Here is a 24,077-nt window from a genome sequence, read left to right as displayed (position 1 = left end):
TAGCATGCGATAAGTATGCCATATTTTTTACCTAAATTTATCAATTGCCATTTTCTTAAGCTTACAAATGACACAGAAGGCACTTAACCCAGAAGAAGGCAATTAAAACTAATGATTCAGAAGATTGGGTAGGCTATTCCTGTTGAAATACATACACCTCTATTAGCCTTTTAGAGGTATGGCGGACACAATAGGATGGCGCTGCACCAGAGGATGATTTAAGTACTACCCAATACCCACTGGTTAACTGTGCAGCAGTTGAGCAGTGTGAGTAACTATGACACCGCTGCTTTGCTATGCTGCATAGAATGCATGGTTAAATTTGAATTTGTACAGTTATATTTACATTAAAAAGGCTGTGAACATGCTGGTCGATTTCACATTTTATGTTATCTACAGAAGGTGTGAATTATCTTTTAAACACACATCATTTTTGTTATGAAATCAACCAAGTAATAATGACACACACACAATTCTAAAACAACATCTTTTGCACAGAGTTCAATGGGATTTGAAAAGTAAAGTGGCAGTTGAAACTCTAGTGTTAGCATATTTGCAGTGCATGATGGGGCTTCCTTAAATCATCCTCTGGCGCTGCACGAAGTGGGTAAAGTCCTTTAAATTTGGCAGGTTTTACCCATATTGAATACTGCCCTCCTATTGTGTACGCCATGCTTTGAAAAGGCTAATGAAAGACACAACCAGAATCTTCCACATAGGGAGTATGAATTTCATCAGGGGTTGTGTGGATTTAAAATGGAATAGCCCAATTTGGGTAAGTTTAAAAAAGGTTTACATAATTGTTGACGGAAATTTTTGAAATTTGCAATGTAATACACATTTTATGGCAAATCATTAAAAATTGATATTTTTGATATTTAACAGTACTCAAAGTAAACTTTATAAATCTGATGATTTATACTTAAAGTGTATGTAGGTGGGATGAAAAGCTGACGATCAATTGAAAATTTTGACCTTTTTCGTATTGAAGATATGGACTTTTCTTCCCAAAACACAAAAAAATTAGGTCTTTTTGGGAAAAAAAAACCATATCTTCAATATGAAAGGTCAAAATTTTCAATTGATCGTCGGCTTTTCCTCCCAGCTACATACACTTTAAGAATATATCATTAGATTTATAAAATTTACCTCGAGGACTGTTATATATCAAAAATGTGAAAAATATCAAATTTTAGTAATTTGTCATAAAATTTGTATTATATCGTGAATTTCAAAAATGAAAATTATTTGATATCAGAAAGACATTCTTCAGTATTCAGAATGCAATTCGATATGTCTGATGTGCTCTCATGTCCCACAAAAATACTGTCGAACGCTCAAAACGCTCATTCCAGATCACTTAAACAGCAATCATGACACACCCTCCATATCACCTTAAATTGCAAATCATGACATACCATCCATATCACCTTAAATAGCAATCATGACATATCATCCATATCACCTTAAATAGCAAACATGACATACCATCCATATCACCTTAAATAGCAATCATGACATACCATCCATATCACCTTAAATAGCAATCATGACATACCATCCATATCACCTTAAATAGCAATCATGACATATCATCCATATCACCTTAAATAGCAAACATGACATACCATCCATATCACCTTAAATAGCAATCATGACATACCATCCATATCACCTTAAATAGCAATCATGACATATCATCCATATCACCTTAAGGTTAAACAAAGTGTTGAAGGGCTTTACCTCCAGAAAAAATATATTATTACCTTATACGTAAGAAAATATGTCTACTTATCATGTGAAATAAAAAATCCGGAAAAAATTGTGTGAAAATGTGTTTTTAGCCTATTTTTTTAGCTGTTATCAAGCACTATTATTCGATTTGTTTACAAGCGCCAAGCAACTGTCGTCTGGGAGACTGATTGACATCTTTATTATTAGAGAAGAATGGAATCTGTATAGTTCATGAATATTCATGTAGTATTTACACAACCTGTATCCCAGCCAATTTTGCCTAGTTATCGTAATCGTTCATATAAGACGCCCATATGATCCATGGTGTTAAACTGATATTCAACAACTTTATATCTCTCGATCTTTGCGATCCGAAATATTGAATTTCAACTTTAGGCACATCTCTAGCAAGGTAATAAATACCTGTCACAAATCTTGAAATGTTACTTGCAACGTTAAAAATGTGAATAGAGAACAAATCGGGTTCAAACATGCTTCAAAAATATGAAGGTAATTGTCAACGCCTACTACCAGAATAGCCGGAAGAGGGCAGACTTCATAAGGGAGTGTTCATATATTTTAGTGGGGGACAAAGAATTTGGAACTTATTTCGGGAAATTTCCTGGGTTTTTGGTTTTGTTTTTTTATTTTATCTTCCTGTTCAGGTGTTTCGGTTGGCACATTTTCGGGGCATTTTCATGCACTTTACAGGAGTTTTTCGTGGTTTCTCTGTAGCTGCCGTGTGTACTTTTCCCCACGTACAGGGTATAAATCCCGGGGTATAAATAAATAAATGAATAATAACATATAAAAAAAGAATCTGGAACTTCAACGTCAAAAAACAAGACAAATTGTACCCTGCTAAAAATATCATCCCATATCCTCTCTGAGAATAAAAATAATAAGACTCCAACCTCACCTGCAAAAAATATTTTTTCGGGGATAATTTGGGATAAGTTCGGGCCTATTTTATTGCGACAATTTTCAAAATCTATAAGGTGAAATGTGGCGTGGGGATGTGCGGCAGATTTGGGGTGCATTTTCAGCCATTTAGTTTAGACTCTGTTGTATTTTTAGCCATGATTTTATTGACCCTCAGTGTCATGAAAATTAGGTTCAAGAAGGGTATTTTCAATAATTTTCTCGAAAAAGTAAATATTTGCGAAAACTTTCAGTCCAAAAGTTGATACAATTTTGGGTCTGTTTTCTTCAAATTTGGTTTAAAATCGTGCCGTAGTTTTTTGGAGTCACAGCCTCACATCCTTACCCAAACCAGCTTGAGAAGGTTCCCCGGTGTGTGCAAATTTGTAATTTATAGGCCTACACTCGTTATTTAAGCCTAAAATCAAAGTGTTAATACCATTAACACTGCCATGGCCCGTTTTGTCGTGATGACTGGCTTCCAAAATGTAGGCCTATTTTAAATTATAAATCTGGTCCCGCTAGAGGTGTGTTTTTACCCGGAGGTCTCTCCCTCGGGTTCGTGGATGTGCCACAGTTTTGGGGTAGGCCTACCTTTTCAACGACTATGATGGGTGGGTTTACAGCGAAGACCAACTTTTGGCGCATTTTGGCAAAAGTGCCCTTAAAAAGCGTCAAATTAGGCCAAATTTGGATGACTTTGATCCCAGCATGTACAAATGTTTTGAAGAGACCCGCCCGAGGTGTTTTTATTTAAAAAAATGGTCGGGCCTGCTAAAAAACCTCCCGGAATCAAGCATGGGTAGGCCTACCAAAATGCCTTGAGACCCCCCCCCCCCCCCACCCAGCGCCGGGACCTACATGACATGATATTCTCCGCGAGTCCACCAGAAAATATAAAAATACAACATTTTGATAGGCCTACTATATTTGTCTGTATAAAGAGCTAGGCGTGCAGGATTTGCCGACTCAATGTTCATTTTGAACCATTAATATTTGAGCCACGGCGCTCGGGAATGTGAAAAGCGGGGGAGACGGTAGGAGCAACAAATTATTCAGGACGATCGTGAGATTTTACTCATTTTCCAGCTTTTTGCGTGAGATTTATTACGTGGCGTGAGATTATACTACCTTGGCGTGAGACCGTGAGAAAGTGACCCAATCGCGTGAGACTCACGGCCAATGCGTGAGAGTTGACAGCCCTGCTTGTAGGCCTACCGCGTATGTCTAACGTGATGACAGTAGCGTAGCTGCCGGGGGGGGCAATTGCAAAATTGCCTATATGGGCCCCGCCCCTAGTGCAAGGAAAAAAAAGAGGGAAAGGGGGGAGAGAAAGAGGAAAAAAGAGAGGAGAGAGGGTGAGAGGAGGGGCAGAGAGATGGGGAATCCAAACGATATGCAATACAGCTCAATAGGCCTACCATATACGATTATGATAAGCCTGGCAAAAATTGTCTATTTGGGCCCCCGCCCCCAGTGGGAAATTTGGTGGATATTTGGGCCCCTCCCCATAGGGCCTACAGTCTTGCCCTCCTGGAAAAAATCCCAGCTACGCCGCTGCGTGATGATGTTGCAAAGTTGCGGAAGTTCATTCATAAATTTCCCATTTCCACTCGACAACAACAGACCAGCACGCGCGCGCAGTAGCTAATCCCGAGCTAATCAGAGACATGTGCGTTTCAACAGAAAATAATGTGACCATGTGACTGACACGATGTACGCTTCAAATAATTATGCTCTCGGCGTCAAAAGTATGATAATGGAAAAAATTTATAATGAACACTCCTTTATTTAGCCACACCTTTCTCGTGTTGCCTGGTATATCAGCAAAATCCTACACTATCGCCTTCCCTTGGTAAAATCCCTGATAAAAACTCGTGATATTGAAATTGAATTTCAGCGCCAGAACTTCCGTCATTCTAGCATCATGGATGGATAGGCTATGCAGTGGCGCCGCTAGGGGGGGGGGGGACAGTATTTCCCCCAATATTTTTTCTTTCTCATCCAGTTTTTAGGCAAAATCCCCACAATTATGTAATTTTCCACTTTTTGCGGCAATTTCAAGTGCAATAAGTGCCCCGTCTCAAATTCACTTCCCCGGCCCCATGCCGGAAAAAAATTCTGGTTCCGCCACTCACGGGTATGGCCATAGCTAGGGGCGCCCCCCGTTGCCCTTGGTTATGCTGGACGTATGAGAAATTTAGAGCTTGTTCAATTCCGCCAATTTTAGAAATTTTAAAGGTAGGCCCGAGTATATACAGTGTAGGCATGTATATAGCCTATAGAAAAACGGATCACAGTCAAATAAAATATAAAAATCGTAGGCCCAATAATTTTACTAATGGCATTTATTGAGCTGCTCACTTCTTGAAAATCCTATGGTTTAATATTGATATTATATAATTGAGCTCCTTGTCAAGCTCCTCAGTAGGCCTACACATAGGAGAGTGACTAACTGAGCTCCCGATATTTTCAGAAATGAAGGCCTGGCCTATTAAATGAATAATTAGGATTGAGGCAGCCTTTTGTTTCATTTTACAGAACTTTTTTAATCCCCCAAAATTAGTGGGTTTTTTTTAATGGGGAGTAGGCTTTTAAAAGCGAAATTCAAATTTGGCAATATTTTCCATTGCTTAATGAATTGATCTGCGTGAAAATGCCTAAACATGTGGCCAGAGCGGGATGACTGGTATAAAAATCTTAACTTGTGAGAAAGGACGTAGGCCTATGGGGTTGTATGAGGCTTTGGATCACGAAATGCCCCTTTAATGTGTGCTAGGTAAAGTCATTCTTCCTTTCGACCTGCCAAAATTTAATTTTATTCCCTCCCCGGCCCCGGCTTGCCAAAAAATTGCTTTCTCGAAAGGCTGTGCAATCAGTACCGGTATTAGCCTACTAATTATAAGCCAAAATTTCCAAGCGACTCGCTAAAAATCGCTTGCCTCCGTCTCGCCAGCCGAAAATCGCTTGTCCGCACCCCCTGGACTGCCAAATTTTGTGGCCCCCCCCCCTTGGCCTGCCAAAGATGCCCAATCCCTTTGCATATAGCCTATATATAGGCATATGCCAATTTTTTGGGATCCCCAATTTCCATACCCATACCCATACCTTAAATGGATTTCTAAATATCTACCTGTTGCAAGCGCAGCATTGGCGCTGGATTTTAAGCTAGAAAATACCTAAATATTTTAAAATCCAAACTCGGCAACACCACTTGCCCTCGGCAACACCACTTGGCAAATACAGCCCGTCAGTAACAATGTCGTGCGTAAACATGTGTTTTAAAAAGAAATGAGAGTGTCACTTCTGTCCAAAAAATTTGAATTTTGGCCTTGAGCAGCGACAATCAGAGGTAAGAAAAACACAGTATGGCGCAGCTTGAAATATAGAATCACTATATCAATTTTGAAGTTTGTACTTCAAAGCACAAGCAAACGAGGTGAAATGGTTCGAAAAAAAATTGATTTCGCTGTATCTTTTTATCGCGAAACTAGACAATTTGGCAGCAGCGAGTCGGAAAAATAGCAAATATCTCAATTTTCTGCTATCGAAATGAAAATTTAAATAGCACCTGCATGCAGAAGAGGGTTTATAGAAATAATGTAGGTCAGAATTTTGTCTATGAAATCTTGCACGGAATTATTATTACTGGTTACAAAACGACATACAAGTGGAGGCCATTTTACTTCAAATTCGGCCAACATTTTAAGCTTACATAAAAATCGAGACAACCAATATCAAGAATGAATATGCACATTCTTTTATTGACTTGTTTGTAATGTCGTCAAGTTCCCAACAAAATCGCCACTTCAATGAGAAATTATGGCCGTGTTCCCAAAAATCTTGATGCTCGGATATTGAAAAAATTTGAAATGTTTGAAAAGTACATTTCATTTTGAGCCAAGTGGAAAATTCAAGCATAATAATGACCCTTACACTTTCAGCTTTTAGGCGTGGTTTATGTTTTCTCTCTCGATATTTATTTCCAGAAATAGATAAGTTTAAAGGGGGCTACGTGCATCCCATTTTGCTTCTGAAAATGGCAAAATTGTGTATAACCTTAAATAGCAATCATGACATACCATCCATATCACCTTAAATAGCAATCATGACATATCATCCATATCACCTTAAATAGCAAACATGACATACCATCCATATCACCTTAAATAGCAATCATGACATATCATCCATATCACCTTAAATAGCAAACATGACATACCATCCATATCACCTTAAATAGCAATCATGACATATCATCCATATCACCTTAAATAGCAATCATGACATACCATCCATATCACCTTAAATAGCAATCATGACATACCATCCATATCACCTTAAATAGCAATCATGACATATCATCCATATCACCTTAAATAGCAATCATGACATATCATCCATATCACCTTAAATAGCAAACATGACATACCATCCATATCACCTTAAATAGCAATCATGACATACCATCCATATCACCTTAAATAGCAATCATGACATATCATCCATATCACCTTAAATAGCAAACATGACATACCATCCATATCACCTTAAATAGCAATCATGACATACCATCCATATCACCTTAAATAGCAAACATGACATACCATCCATATCACCTTAAATAGCAATCATGACATACCATCCATATCACCTTAAATAGCAATCATGACATACCATCCATATCACCTTAAATAGCAATCATGACATACCATCCATATCACCTTAAATAGCAATCATGACATATCATCCATATCACCTTAAATAGCAATCATGACATACCATCCATATCACCTTAAGGTTGGTCTGAACCCTGGAATTATGAAAACTTTAGGACCTCATAACTGCTAAATTATTAGTCTAAAGAATATAAAAGTATACATTTTAGAATGGAAATGACTTGATGAATTCATCTGTGAGGCCCAATTTGGGCCAAAATGCTCATTTTGGAGAAAATCCTAAAAAACGGTTTTTTGGCCCAAATTTTTTAGTAGCGTAACAAAAAATTGTTTGGCCAAAAATTTTTTTATTGATTTTAAAAACTAGATAAAAATATCTAGGGAGCGTTTTTCATTTTTTTAATTTTGACCAACTTCACCAAAAATATTTGAAATTTGGGCTAGAAAATCAGGCTTTTTATGATTTTTTGAAAATTTTGCATTTTTGACCATTTTGGTGCAAATTTCTCAAAGTTGGTCAAAATTCAACAAAATAAAAAACGCTCCTAGATATTTTTCTAGTTTTTAAAATTAATAAAAAATTTTTTGGCCAAACAATTTTTTTTTGTTACGCTGCAATTTAAAATTTGGGCCAAAAACCGGTTTTTGGGATTTTCTCAAAATGAGAATTTTGGCCCAAATTGGACCTCACAGATGAATTCAGCAAGTCATTTCCAGTCTAAAAATATATACTTTTATATTCTTTAGACTAATAATTTAGCAGTTATGAAGCCCGAAAGTTTCCATAATTCCAGGGTTAAGACCACCCTTAAATAGCAATCATGACATATCATCCATATCACCTTAAATAGCAAACATGACATACCATCCATATCACCTTAAATAGCAATCATCAGAGATGAGAAGTTTTCATAATCATACAATCATCTGCAGACAATAGTGAGGTGTAGATTTGATTGCAGGGTCAGTAACCTTATCATTTAACTTTGGCAAAGTTTTACAACCACAAGCTGTGGTTTATTCTGCAAGTATGCACCATTCTCAGAACAATCCGAGGGTGTATGAGAGGAGTAGCATAGCAGATTCTAAAGTAACTCCATTCAAATTGAAATGGGAACTTGTGCTTTGTTGGCCACAAGATATTCTAGAATTTTTGAGTATACACCCATCTGTGGCCCACTGCTCATCCACATTTTTCAAATTGTCAGTACTCAAATCATGCAATCTAATGCTGATTCACCTCAGTAGTGTATGTACTGCAGAATTTGTTGCACTACACTATTTTGTAAAGATCTTTTGCACTGGCCGAACGATTGTGTGAAAAAGTCATGCCTATGTCACACACGATGCTACACACATTTGGCGAATGAGGTACTGATGTGATGATGATGATGTGGCGCCAATCAGAACCTGACTTTATGTTTACGTCTTAACTGCACCAAATCAGGCAGTGCGAAAGGTCTTTGTATTGAGGTGTAGACCTCTTTTCTGTGTGATTTATTTGCATGCAAGATGTGAAGTTGTAAACAAGTTTTGTCATTTTAGAATAAGGGGAGTTTTTATGATGGTAACTTAATTTTTGCTCATCAATAAAATAATTTACAGTAATTAAAATAATATTTAACTGACAAAGAATGAGAGTAAATGACAGGCAGCTTCAATATTTTGAGTAGTGGATGCCAGTGCAATTGTTTACTGTATAGTTTCACAGGGGTTTCATTTTTGCGCTTTTCGCGGTCGAACAGGCAGCCGCTAATTTTTAATCCCGAAGAGCTTTGTTGCAAAACCCCTTGAGCAATTTTGAGCACACATCAAAAAATCATCAAAAAATCACTGATCTAAAGAGGTTTGCAACTAAAGCAGTTTTTGGTGGAATCCTCATCTACCCAAGCATCCTGCCAAAAACTGCCAAAAATCAGTACTTTTTTTGATGATTTTTTGATGTTTTCTCAAAATTGCTCAAGTGGATGCAAGGAGTTTTGCAACAAAACTCTTCATTTCGAAACATGAGTTAAACACCCACTAAACTGTCTAGAATTGATAAAATCATGAAAAATTAACCCATCAAAAACATCCAAATAGACAGTTTACATTCTCTAAGTAGTTCTCTTACCTCACACTGTGGACAAAACTCATCCAATTTACAGAGTCCCAGAGCGACATGTTTGATGGTCATACATGGATCATTGAGGGTTGGTCCTGGTTTTGATATACGACATCCTCCTGGTTCTCTCAGTAGCAGGTAGATATACAAGTAGAACATGATAAGAATGAGAGGGATGGCTATAATGATATGGAACACGGGCTGCTCATACCATAGATGTGATAACAAGTATTGTTAAGGAATATAAAAGTTGGTATTATTTCTGTAGCAAAGTTTTGAATTATACCACTTCTTACTCTTATTTTGATAAAGGTTATTCATGATGGGCCATTCCTCTAACATGCAAGTCGGTCGGCTAGGGGCAAATCCATTACTTCACATGTTTTAGCCTATTACCAGGTGAATTAAAGCTGTAATATATGATTTCTGTCAAATTTAAATTTTGTTATATGGGGTATTCTGATCATTTTAAGCCGAACTACTGAGGCAAAGCAAAATGAAATAAAACTAATGAAATGAAATGAAATAAACACTTAGCTGCTTAGCTCTAAGGGGGAATTGGCGAATAAAACAAGGCATCCCTGGTTTCATTATAAAAACCTCAGGCTTAGTCTTTCACATGGCATTTTAGTACACCATTGTACATAACAATCATGCAAAAGAAGAAATTCGCAAAAATTGAGGGTGTCGCTGTGGAGCAAATAACACATTATGGTTATAAGTAAAACTTCTGGGTATACGGAGAATGTACAATAATACCCATCTGTCCAAATTAAGTGTCATTTGATGGTTTTATATTTTACTTCCTTCACCTTGATTGTTATGTATAAAATTAGATATATACGTGTGTCCAAGTTGTATCCAAACGGCGCTAAAGAGCCAAGGCCACTACCCTATCCTCAAACAGGTGCTAGCCATCACACTACACTCCTCGCTGTAGGCGTTAGCACACCCTATTAAGGCAATGCAATCAGAGGGAGTATGACTACACATGTCATACAATTATGAAAACAAAAAGGATATCAGGCAGTAGAATGACGCAGTAACAAACTGATGTGTGTATGAGACCTGCTGCAAATGCACCACAAAAAACTGGATTGCTCCATCTACAATGAAAAAAAGCAAGACAAAACATCAACTACATTATGATGAACTTTTACACTTTGTCAAAATGTTCAAATTAGGCTTCCCCTAATTTATCTTCCTATTTTTGTTATAAAATGAGCTTCCGAAATATTCCGAAAAGTTTGAATAAGGATGAGGACACCTTTGGGACAACCGGGGTCGTCTCTGGTTGTCAAACTTTCATAACCCCACATTCTAAATATGCCCAAAATGGTCTTTTTACAAACAGGACCTCAAGGTAGTAACTTTTAAAGATACATTGTAGAAGACTTCGATTAGGCAGATTTTTTTAAACTGTGAAAAAAAATAGCAAAAGAGTCCTTGGATAGGCAATTAAAAACTTGAACTGTGTGTTTTTGTCCCTGGTTGGCCAATATTTGTCCCCGTTTGACACACAATGCTTACAGGAATGTTTATGCTTTCGTAAACACCGTCAAATGAAGACACACAAATAAGAATTCTCTGTGTAATAATAAATTATAATAAATAAATTTCGGATTTTATATAGCGCATTTTTCCAGAGGATTCAAAGCGCTGTAATTTCACTGCCTGGTGAATCGTCACAATCAGAACGCATCAATTAGGCTGGTTGCAGCCGAAGCCTGGCGCAAACCTATCCGCACTTAGATTGTAACATCCACCCATTGCAGATCCTCAAATGACATATGTGACCATCCAGCACAACTGAGCCCTGAAGTCGCCAATCATCATTTTTGAGATATTCAACCAAAATATTCCGCTTGAAATTAGCTTTAAAATGATGTATATCATGTCTATAGTACTTGACATTTAAGTAGTGAAAAATCAATAAAACAGTCAATAAATCCTTTGTTTCCTATTGTTTATTGTTAAGTTGAATGGAGCATATCTCAATAGTGGCACTGGAGACATCCGGGCTCAGTTGTGGTGGATGGTCACATATAATGCCAATGGGCTATTCCATTTAAAATCCACATTCCCCATGGAAGATTTAGCTATAAATCTTTCACAGAGGGCATTATGAGTTTCAAATTACAGAATATTATATTGTTTGTATTTTGGTTATTTAAATAAATATTATTATTTTAGACAATTGGGCAACTTCCAATTTCAAATACTCCTGATGGTAAAGCCATGATATACAGTGTAAGTATAAGTTTCAAAATAATTAACCTCAGCCAATTCCATTTGAAAAACATTAACCCTCTGTGGAAGACTTTCTTTTAATCTTCCACAGGGGATAGCGTATTTCAAATGGAATAGCCCAATTTACAAAACCCAAATTGCATTAACTCCAGTGATGCCAACGCTGCGCCTTAGGTGCACAATTGGGCTACTTGGCAATCACTTGCCGCTACTCAAAAAACCGTGCCGCTACTTGCCTATAAAAAAAACTGGGCTACTTTGGGCTAGTATTTTCCTTTAAATTTAGCTGATTTATAAAGGTTGCGAGTCTGTGAAGCTCCAAATTTCAATTACAAAGGGTTTTGTGACCATTTATTGATCGGTCCGTAACTTCCCATTAGCTACCGGAAGTTTTTAAGTCAAGTGCTTTTCAGCCATTAAGTGAGCGATTTGCATTCTTAACTCAGGTCAATCCGCACAAATATCCAGTATTGGGCATTTTTTTGGAAGCTTAAAAATTGGGCTACTTGAGACTCCTTTACTGTGGCCTGGTGATCCAATGTGCCGCACCTTGGCGCTGAAAAGTTTTAGCAACACTATCAACTCACCTGCTTATATGTGATAATCTATGTGACCTAAAGCCCACATAACCAACCAAATATAATGTCATTGCACATACTACCAATGAGCTGTACCATCCTAAAAATGTCCCTATGTACACGATGAGAGAGAAGGCCAAGAATGGTAGGAGCAACATAAAGAACCATGTGAAGAGCGGTCCTTTAGGGGGCGCTTTTGGGTTGCGAGATCTGGACCAGTACTCCATTTCCTTGTATACATACAAGTGTCTGTAAAGAAAAAAAAGAAATTGAACTACATGTAATTAATTCACAAGAAAGGAATTAAGATAAAAGTATTCTATGAATAATGACAGTAAAAGAAAACATGGATATGAACATTACTAGTTACCCCCGCCATGTTTGTTCACAAAACAGGAAAATATCTACGGTTTTGTGTCGTATTCCATGAAGCCGAAGGCTGAATGGAATACGATACCAGACCATAGATATCATATTTTCCCATATTTTGTGAGAACAAACATGGGCTAATGATTTTATTCTTTAGTGAACATGAATTATATAAATACCTTCCAACTTTCAATTTTTTTCATGGCTTTTTAAGAACAGTACTTTAACCCACAGTGCAGTCATGCCATGTGTAAAGCAGGCGTGAAGTTTGCTCACAGCTTACAATATCGTTCAAATCAAAATTCAAAAAATTAAATTGGTTTTTTTAAATATTTTTGTAAAACTTTCAAAAGTTGTAGAATGTATGGATCATTTTTTTGAGATTCTTATAAAATAATTTTCAGAAATTTGTTTAAGAATTTGAAAAAAAATTCTTTGTCAAGATTTAGAAAGTCATACAATATAGTATCGTTTTGACATTTTAAGATACCTGAAGGATCATCAGTATTAAGAATTTAAAAATAATTCTTTGCTTTGTCAAAACATAAGATCAGACGATTAAGAACAAAAATAGCAAGGGTGATATCCTGTGGTTCTATAAAGTATCATTAAACACAGCAGTAGTAATAATCTGTACAGAAACTTTGACTCTACTCTTGTGCTCAACTCCAATCAATTTCCAATCAAGATCCCATTGATGCTCTGCATGCTAGCCCATAGGCTTCAACATAAAAAAGTTCAACTTTTCATACATTTTCTCAAAATATCAAGCACTATCTCAAGAACCACTGAACCAATACCAGGCTTGTTTGTACTCATTTTGATGCATTTTTTATAGTCATGAAAATATAAAATTCTGAAATTTTTGAATTTTTAAAGAAAATGTGAAATTTGTCGTCTGCAGTTGACACCCATGTGGAGAGGGTTAAATGTCTACTCAAGAGCATAATGAGAACAATGCCTATTCATTTCAAATACAATGTGCCATTGTTCCACAATATCATTGTTCCATTCCTTGTATATCTCTTTTTGATACCAATTAATTTTTCCATCATTCCCTATTCATAAATCGCTCACCTCATCAAGATGTAATTTTCCCTCCTTTTGATGGCATTATATACCATCTTATTGTGAGATTTTAATTTTAATTTTTGTGTGAAGATAAAACTGATCTTTTTGATTCATCAAAAACAGTGAAATTTGAAGTGTTAACTAAAGGAGATAAAAATTACTTTTGTTCGCTTACTACGCATGTAATGTTGAACTTAATCAAGGGGATAGGCAGAATTTTTTTGGCAGAATTTTCAAAAAGTAGACTTTTTCATAAAATAAATTCAACTGCATGCAAAAAGTGAACTTTTTCCGGCTGATATGAATATTTTTTGAAAAAGTGGTCCTTTTGTTATTTTTTCGTTATAATTTTAACTTTTTTGAGCACATTTTTACATATCCCCTCTGAAAGGTAGACCTTTCTGTCAAGGGGAGGTGTGTATTGTACACAGAAGTAAAAGAAACATATGAATATATTACGCCTTTTAGATACAAAGTTAATTCAGAATTTTCTTTACAAAATCAAAATGGGTTTTTTTTCTGTCAGTGAGTAACAGGTAAAAAGGGGTCATAAAAGGTGGCCAGGTGGCACCTCCCATACAGTAAATCTAAAAATCTTCACATCTTTTAGCTGCTACCCATAATACACCTAGGTGGAGAGGGATAATAAAAGTAAAAGCCTTGCCTAAATACACAACATGAAAACATAACCCTCAACTTCTCAATTACAAGTCCAAACCCAAATCGCTGAGCCACCATGCCCTCTATATGTGACCTGCTACCACGAAATCAGCGTAAAGTCGCAAGGTGTTAGTCACACAAAACCCCTGGCTAATGCGTTGGTGTTCACTCACCTGTTGTGAATGGGGGTACAATGGGCCATTCATACATACTCACGATATAACGACGTTTCTGATTGGATTTGGCCCCTTTTTTGCTGGTCATAAATTCCGTTTATGACCAGTACAGAGGGCATAAACTAGCTGCGTCTCGCAACGTTGGAACCCAATTAACGTGATCAACGATTTGCTAGTATTGCGTACACGCGCATGTCACCGCGCCCATCTCACGCGGAGCGCAAAAGATGAACGCGTTGACTCCCGGCCGTTGACCTTATGAGCTGAGCTGCTTCCTGCAAGTAGGCCTACCCATTTTCTCCCAATTTTTGAAGGAAAACGGTATGGAAATGTTATTTAAATGTGTAAACCCTTATTATTTTCATTTGTATTGAATTGCTAACAATGTTCAGAATGTTGGGTATGTATGAACGGGGTTCATTCATAGGATTTCGGGCATGATCGTTGATTTATGCCCTCAATCCTATGAATGAACCCCTAATTCACGAAGGATAATACTACTGGCTTGTACAGGTGGCGGTAAACAAAGAACATCAACTTAGTCAGACCAAATATCTCGAAACTACCAACTCCACAAAATGAGCATAAAGTCGCAGCAACTTTACGCTGATTTCGTGGTAGCAGGTCACATATACTTATCACAACAGTTATGGCAGAATAATTAATACTCACGAGGAAGTCCTCCCATCTAGTAGTATATCTAGCGGTGTTTTACCATCTCTGTTCTGCTGGGTAAGGATAGCACAGTTACTATTTTCTAACAGCGTCCAGCAGGTCTCACTCAGCGCATTCACACAGGCTATATGGATGGCTGTATTGCCAAAGTTGTCTGTACTACTCACACTTGATCTCTGTCAAAGGGAAAATTAAAATGGTGAGAAAATTACTTTTATGGGACTTTAAATTTCATTTGAGTTGTTGCATGACTAGGTTTACTACTGCTACAGTTTTGACTATTTAACCCCCACACTCCCAGGTACTACAACATACTATATGTGGCCCAATCTGATCCATTCAGGCCAAAGTAAGAAATTTTGATTGAAAAAGGTCAAGAATTGGCCTCAAAATCAGTAAAAAATTGAGTTTTTCCGGCAAATATATAGCGGTTGTTTGTTTACGGGCTATGTCAACCAACGCATCCACATGTCTAGCATAAAGCGAGTCGTAGTTAGCGCGTTGGCATACCCGCCGCTTGACTCGCACACAGGTGCGCATAGCCAACTTGCGTACAGGTTATGGTTTATGGTACGGGATAAGGGATAACTGGATTACTAGGCCTACGAAGACTAAGGAAAGGAAGCAAAAGAAAGAAAGAAAGAAAGAATAGATTTAGAAAATAACGGGAACAGGGCTAAATATGTAAAAAAACATGGAAACGGAAAATCACAAGCTAAGCAGCAAAATTAAAAAAGAATGGAACAAAATTGGCCTGTAGAAGAAACTAAAAATAAAGAAAGAGGCTAAAAGGGAAATTATGTAGGCCTAACAAGGGGTAGGTTTAAAAAGAAGCTAAAAAGGAAATGTGGACCTACATGTAAGGAGAGGCAGGTTTAGATAAATAAAATTTACCTTTTCAATGATTCTACCTATTCAGTAATTACTGTTTTAGTGAACATTCCCATTGACTTTATACTTACTAATCCAGCGGGACGGGTGTCCCGCTAGTATTATCAAACATTGAATATTATATATTTATTTATTGATATAAAGTAAATAAGGCTGACTTGCTGGTAGGCAAAGTGCTTGATTCTTAAAGAAGCGTGTAAAAGTGCTCGATTCGTAAAGAAGAGCGTAAGTATAAATGGTAATAATGCAAAAATTCAATTATTTTGCTACTGGCAGTTTCATCCATCCATCCACGATGGATTCATCAGGCAAACTACTGTGTCTAGCACAGAAATACCACATCTTGACAGCTGATAAAGACCCTAAACAAGTGCTCAGAACTGCTGTCTAAATGCAGACATAAGCGAAAATACAAACTTAGTGAATTCGGAGTAACATGACAATCGCGAACAATTTTGTCCTCGAAAATTCCGCGGACATTTCTTGAAAAGTACCCCTAATTGGAACCATCATGCGTACACATTGTCAGTGAAGACTGAACCCACCGGGTGGAATTTACGATGTAGTTGTAGTTCAGTTCAGTTCAGTTCAGTTTTATTTTCATCTCAACACACATACATATAAATAACATGATATAGAAAAAAACATTTTGTAATAAATTAGTAACAATGCAATGCCAAATAATTTACAATTGAGATACCAATATTAATATTACAAAATAATATTTTAATAATGTGGTATGAGAGATGTGGATGCCACAGAAATGCAAAGCGTGTAAAGTTGTGGCACCCATTTGATGGTTACAGACAAGTCTATAGCTAAAATACAATATTCGATATTTACAAATGCATTGATAAGGAGGCACTTGGACAATGTCACTCAAACAATTCTGAAGGGGGTGTTTATTATGGAAGGGGCTAATTAGGTTGAATATGGTACTTGTGGTCATAATTAAGGTAGACTGACAATATTATTTATAAGGTTTCCTGCAGTAGAACGGACCCGCCGCATATCGCGAATCCATTGTTTTATTTATACCGCAGGCCGCCGACCCAATTAGACGCTATCAGCTAATCTGCTTTATCACGAGAGTGTGAGACTGATCAATAAACACCATCGCATCAACTCAATACGAAGCCTACCGCGGTAAGCCGCAAGCACAGATCTATTTACATGACCTAATTGGCAACAAGGAAGAACAAACATTGTCACCGTCTACTCGATCGATCGGGAGTATTTACCTTGTGTTGTCACCGATTTGAAACTCATGTCCACTTAATATCTTAAATCATGATTATATTGTGAAGTTGATAGTTTACATATAACTGTATGATGTTGTGGAGTTGATAATATATAATTAAGATATAACTGTATTGTATGTTTATATTTTGCTGGCGATCACAAAGTGTACTGTGTTGTCCGGGTAGCTCGCACGGGTGTATATATGCAGAGAAGATATGAGACAATTTGTCAAAAGGATGAACTGTTATCGTGGTCGTGAGGCCTATAGGCCTTCTGATACTATCAAATAAATTTAAGGGGCAATGACAACGCCTCAAACTTTTGAATTAGACCTATAGCTTTTTAAGAGATAATTAGAATAAAGAAGCCATTCTGGGCTACTGATGTCTAATATGACAAACCCTGAAAATAGACCTAGGCCTACTCATTTTAAAATCGCCGGTCAAAATTGTTTTAACCATAGTTTAACCCGGGAGTTTAACCTAGTCCTAGAAAGCTTATCTTTTTGATATCAACTCACCAACTTAGGCCTAAATGCGCCTAATATTCCTCATTGTTGTAATATTACATGGGCTATCGCGAGAACCTCGGATATACACGACTGACCACGACCGTCATGCAATCCCCTTTTCCGCATTGATAAATCTGCACAATCGCCTCGTGTTTATTTTTTTAAACGCTACAAATATCAGAATCATAAGTTATGAATATTAAATGAAAAGTATAATCCATGCAGGGTTCGAATTAGCCGGTTTCGCATCGCGAATGCGATGCAAAACTTGCCAATTGCTATACACTTCCCTGCTATCATACATCGCAACATCGAACAGTAGATGATCGCAACATGTGCGATGCATAATTTTTTCCTATAAATTTGGCTCCATTTTGACTGATTCAGCATCATCCAGCATGTTCAGTGCTCAGAAAATGGCCTAGTAAAATTGTGTCTTCAACAGATCGCCAGTAAAATGTTTGCTAGTTTTATATCCAATCCATGTTTATTTACATTATGACTCGATTCGCCATGAATCATGCATGTCCGTAGAACTAAAACAGAACCTTTAATTATTCATCCCCGTAATATTATTCATTCTTCATAAAATATGTAACGAAAATAGTACTGATGACCGTGATTCGAAAAACGTAATTTAAAAAAACCACGTGCGATTCGCTGATAACCGCGGTGTTTCCATGCCGTAGGTTTCTAAGTCTAAATGAAAACTGAAGCTCCATTGCGCATGGTACCAACGCACACATCAAACCCGGAAGAGATCAGATGATTGGCACTTGTTTGCGGCAAATTTTGACGACTTTCTAGTGAGTTTGGAAGTGGCGATTTCAAACCAATTTTTCGAAACTACTCTCCAAATATCTAACTACGGTAAATAAATGTAGTTTTTGTACATAAAAATGTTTGGTTAGATGAGATTGGATGGGTGCCTTATGCAAGAAAAGTGAATGAACTGGGCACTTTGTGTAGTACAAATAAATTCATAGACTTGGAAAGATTTTCAACATGGGAGGGGGGGGCTTAAACTTTAAAAATATTTTGTGGGACCACACTGGGGTGCGAGGCCTCGCAGTCAGAAAATTTTGCAAAATATAGGTCACAAAGACCCATTTTCCCAGATCGGTATTCAGAGCGAACGATGTCATACAGTTCTTGGAGTAGGCCTATTTATTTTTGACATTTTGTCAAAATGATCGCCAATTGTTTGTGCCGAAAATGTAATTTTTCTTGGAAACTACGATGATCATTAAAAAAAAAAAAAGGTAGAAAGAAAAGAAAAAATGCACTAAAAAGTTAATCTCATTTTAAAAGCTATTCGCTGGGGTCCTGAGACAAACCTTTTTTTTTTTTTTTTCATGCGTACGTCTGTCGACATTTCTCAGATATGTCGAGTGTCTAAGGATGCCGCAGTTTGCCGCAAAGTATACCGCAGTCCACCGCACATTGGATTTAACAGGTTTGTGTACAATATCATCGATTATATAGGGACTACTTGACATTGTCTATGCATTGTTTACAGATTACATTGCTTTTGACAGATTCAGAGAAGATTACATTGCTTTTGCCAGATTACATTGGTTTTGCCAGATTACATTGGTTTTGCCAGATTACATTGGTTTTGCCAGATTACATTGGTTTTGCCAGATTACATTAGATTACGTTATCCCCATAAAATACCTGCTATGCATACATCAATTAACTAATTGGTATAGGATGTGTCAATAAAATTCTCATGATTTTTTAAGGAAGTGCTAGAATATTTAGAGGCCTACTGGGGGATGAATGTTGAGATCGGGCAAGTTTTTGTTTCTGTTTGTTTGCTTGTTGTTTTGTTTTTTAGATAGGCCTATTTAGGGGCTGTGCAATAACTATGAGCCCTGGGGGAGGGTGAAATTGGGGGCAAGAAATTTTTGGCGAGCGAAGGGGGGGCAGCGATTTTTGGCCAGCCGAGAGGGGGCGAGCGATTTTTGGCACACATTCATGGGGCGCCTTTCAATATAACGCTCTAAAAAGGCTTAGGAAAACAGTACGAAACCGCTTTAATATGCAAATGTTCCTGCTCGCTGCGCTCGCAACATATATCTAGACCTTTTAAAGTTTGAAAATTGGGATCCCAAAATTTGGCATGTGTAAAAGGGGGGTGCAAAGATTTTTGGCGGACCGAGAGGAGGGGGTTTTTATTTTTGGCAGGCCGAGGGGGGGCAAGCGAATTTTGGCGGGCCGTTCGAAATTTTACCCGGGGCTTATAATTATTGCACAGCCCCTTATTGCATGAGCTATTTTTCTGTTTCTTGCTTTTTCAATATACATTTTCAGTGGCGTGCCGTGGCGCTCCTACCCCGGGGTTGAAGCAAAGGATTTTCGGCGCTAGCGCCCTAAAAGCAACACATTTTGTTGTATTTTTTTAGTTCCTTTTTCACATTTTTTCCGCCTTTTTTTCTTTCCCAATTCTTTTTGCCGCCTTCGCTTTTTTGCCGCCCTGTTTTGCCCCCCTTCTTTTGGCCCCCTGCTTTTACCTCGGGGCTGGCGCTAAAGCCCCCCCCCAAATCGCGCATGCATTTAACACTGCAGTGATGTATGGATTCGGACTCAAATCCACTTTTGCTGGACCCCCCCGCTTTTCTATAAAAAAAAGGTTGAGATTTTTATACATTTTAATAGCATACACTGACGGTAAAATACCCGTCAATTAAAGTTGCCAGCATTGTACCGCAAAAACGATGATGTTTACAAGTACCGTATAATTAGCATATATACGGTATTCTGTAAAAGTACGGTAGAATGTCCATAAAATACGGTAGAAAGCACGTGTTGCCAACATTCAACCATGATTTGTTGATGTAACTATTCACCACAAAAGTTATACTGAACTTAGCATTTAAACACAATCTGCCAGGACAATACGGCTATTTATTATTTAAAAATATTGGAAGATGTAACACTTTACACGCAAAAAAATATAAACAAATACAGCCTGATGTGAAATCGCTTCTCACACACTTGTCCCGAACGGCTGTACACATTGACCACAAAGACCACCGCCCAGCGTTACCATAGTTACAACTAGATGCATGGTACCAGGGATGTGAGAGTATAGCCTCACATCCCTGATGTAAATAACATACTTGACCCGTTGATGACCTATTATCATGATCATTATCAGATGATGGTGGATGCGATATCGCTATTTTTGACGTCGCCATTGGATTAACACATAATCATGAAATCTTCACAAACAATTCTAAATTTGTTATGTGGTGTCAAAGCAAAATTATCTTACTCTAAAACCGTTGGGGTTCTGCAAAGTACCCCACTGCAAGTATGTTAATTGTCCATTTATAATCGCTAACCGTGTATTGTGAATGGGGCTGTCAGCCCTGTATCTTCGCCAGCCTCGTACGTCCGTGTTGCGTGTCCTATGCCGCCTGATCATTATTATTGGGGAGCGGTTGGGGGACCATGTGTATGTAACCATGGTAACCAGACGGAATGGCAACAACATAATATGTGTGCGTGTAACCCTGGTGTAAACATAATTTTGATATTGACTTTTAAAATTCAATATCAAAATGTTTATCCGCATGCCGCAGTGACGGTATCGGGAATTATGGGAGGGGGAGCAGTGAGAGGGAGGGGAAACAGATATTGGTATATAAGGGGGCTGGCATTTTCTTCGGAAGAGGGTAGGTCCCAAATATATTGGGGCTCATAAACTTTTGGAAAAAAAAAAAGGGGGTCATAAAATTTTGATGACCAAAATGTATAGGAGTCACAAGATGACCACAGATAGTGTGTTTTAAGCATATATAGGGGGTAAGGTGGGGGGAGGGTCATTAAATATTTGTTGTCAAAATAGGGGTCGCAATTTTATTGGCGCCGACTTTTTATAAATTTGGACCCCCCTCCCTTCCAAGAAAATGCCAGCCCCATAAACGTGCGGTGAAAAATTGTTGGAAAAGTTTCCTCTGCACCCCAATCTCTCTCCCTTTTTAGTTAGATTCTTGAGCTCTGGCCCCCCCCCCCCAAAAAAAAATCGGGTTCTGTTGGCAAAAAATATAGCAAGTCTGTGGCCATCCCCCCTCCGTCCATTCTGAAAAACTGGCTACACACCAAAATGTGTAGGACAACGATATTTTAATATTTAAAAATATTGGCCAGCATTATTGTAGGAAACAACGCGCCTGCCTCCCCCTCCCCGTCATTAATTATAGCTACTCCAATAATAATTTGACAAATTAGAGCGCAGTGAGTATGAATTGAGTAGGCCTATAAAGCATGGAAGGGCTAGTACTTCCATGGTATAACATGCAGTGGCATAGATTTCTTTTTGACATGGGGGGGGGGTGGGGTTGGAAAAAAGTATAGTAAATCAGGCACCTTTTGGCAAGAGAATAAGTTTATGGTACAAATGAAAAATTGTGCCTTATTAAAGCTAAACTGGTGTAAATATGGTGCAAAAGTGGAATCATTTCAAAAATTGGCACCAATCGGACCCAACCGGGTCTGATTGGGGGGGGGGGGGGCACAAGCCGCTTTGGGGGCATTTTCCTATGGCATTTTCTAAATTTTGCAATCAATTGGGGGGGGGGGGGCCACGTGCCCCTTTGACGCGACGCCCCTGGGGGGATGAATGTAAATCCCCCATGGCAAAATATTGGGGGGATATATCCCCACCTCGGGATCTACGCCTATGGTGGCATACATTTCTAATGGGGTTGGAAAAAATTCTTGGAAGTAAAGTGAATCCGAAAAACTCTTATCCCCCACCCCCTCCCAGGGCTGTCAACTTTTTGGAATTGCTTGGCGTGAGACAGAGGCGTACTTATCCCGGGATTTGCCGACTACAATGTTCATTTTGATCCATGATTATTTGAGCCACGGGCTCGAGAATGTGAAAAAAGGGGGGGGGAGGGACAACAAAAATTTTGACGATGCGTGAGATTTTACTCGCTTTCCAGCTTTTTTATGTGAGATTTACTACTAGGCGTGATATTATACTACCTTGGCGTGAGACCGTGAGAAAGTGACCCAATGCGTTGACAGCCCTGCCCCCTCCCGGCTCATAACTATTGCACAGCCCCTGAACTCGCTTTCCCACACTGTGATTGGTTGTACATCCAGGTTGTAATGTATACGCATGATATACCAGATATCGACCACAAAGACCACCGCCCGGCGTTACCATGGTTACAACTCCATGCATGGTACATGTACCAATGGTATGGACATCGACCACAAAGACCACCGCCCGGCGTTACCATGGTTACAACTCGATGCATATGGTATTAATGTACCAATGATATGGGCTTGTTGACAATATTCCAGAGAAAATCAGCTGTTGCCATGCCATGGTGCTAAATACTAAATTGACTTTTGTACATGTACTGCAAGTGAGGCCTGGTACTGCTCCTGGGGTATATTTCAAAATTTCAAGCCATTTTTTATGATGGATGTTAAATCCGATGATGTACATGTACCTGAATCAGATAGTGAACTGGGATTCCATGGCGGGCCCGCCGCTGAGCGCTGGCGGGATCTATGTCAAGGCTGTGTTCATTGAATTGAATTTTCTAGTGAGGTCAGCCAGAATATTAGAGATGCGAACTTTTTGGAACAATACCAGCCCCAAGGCTAAAAGCTGCCTTCACCATGATTTTCACTGATATCTCCGATAGGCTTCGTGGGAGGTTTAATAGCAACAAGAAAGATGATGTTTCGGCTCACGGTAGGCATCAGGCAGGCGAGCTGCAGTGCAGGGCAATGTCCATGGATCGTGCAAGGGATCACTGATCCTTGAGCATGGTCCATCATAGACTTTACGGGTCCATTTTTTTGGACAGAATATAATACCAAAGATAAAACGATGACTAGCCTACGTTTTAAAATGGAAATACGATGCAACATTCACTCTAGGGTCTATGGAAAATGGAAAAGATAAATTAATGACCCTACTATATATACCATCGGTGCGCATGTGTTGTCATGATGAGATGGAGAACAAGCATGACAAGTAGGTCTATCTGACAAGAAAAATGCCGTCATCGGACGATTGTAAAAAAATTGTAGTGGGAACATGTGCCAAAAGTACTAAAAAACACTGCTGAAACGCATACAAAATTATGTCTTGAAATGATTATAGCAATACAAGCAATATAAATCAGGTAAGAAATGTGCAAGATAGGCCTATAAAATTTACAAGTCTTGTGATAATATCTT

General features: G+C 38.2%; 1 protein-coding gene across 1 annotated transcript in view; it reads right to left on the bottom strand.

Annotated features, from left to right (window-relative positions):
• LOC140171469 (uncharacterized) overlaps positions 1-24,077 on the bottom strand; it is a 51,636-nt gene that overhangs the window by 15,847 nt on the left and 11,712 nt on the right. Inside the window, exons 5-8 of the mRNA XM_072194738.1 lie at positions 15,215-15,393; positions 12,276-12,515; positions 10,462-10,544; positions 9,448-9,656 (exon numbers count right to left, since the gene is read on the bottom strand). Of these exons, the coding sequence (XP_072050839.1) occupies positions 9,448-9,656; positions 10,462-10,544; positions 12,276-12,515; positions 15,215-15,393 (711 nt within the window). The remainder of the gene's footprint in view (positions 1-9,447; positions 9,657-10,461; positions 10,545-12,275; positions 12,516-15,214; positions 15,394-24,077) is intronic.

Source organism: Amphiura filiformis, chromosome 15 (genome assembly GCF_039555335.1).
Source record: "Amphiura filiformis chromosome 15, Afil_fr2py, whole genome shotgun sequence".
Taxonomy (NCBI): domain Eukaryota; kingdom Metazoa; phylum Echinodermata; class Ophiuroidea; order Amphilepidida; family Amphiuridae; genus Amphiura; species Amphiura filiformis.
Note: the sequence above shows the minus strand (reverse complement) of the source record. Positions and strands in the feature narration are given on the sequence as shown.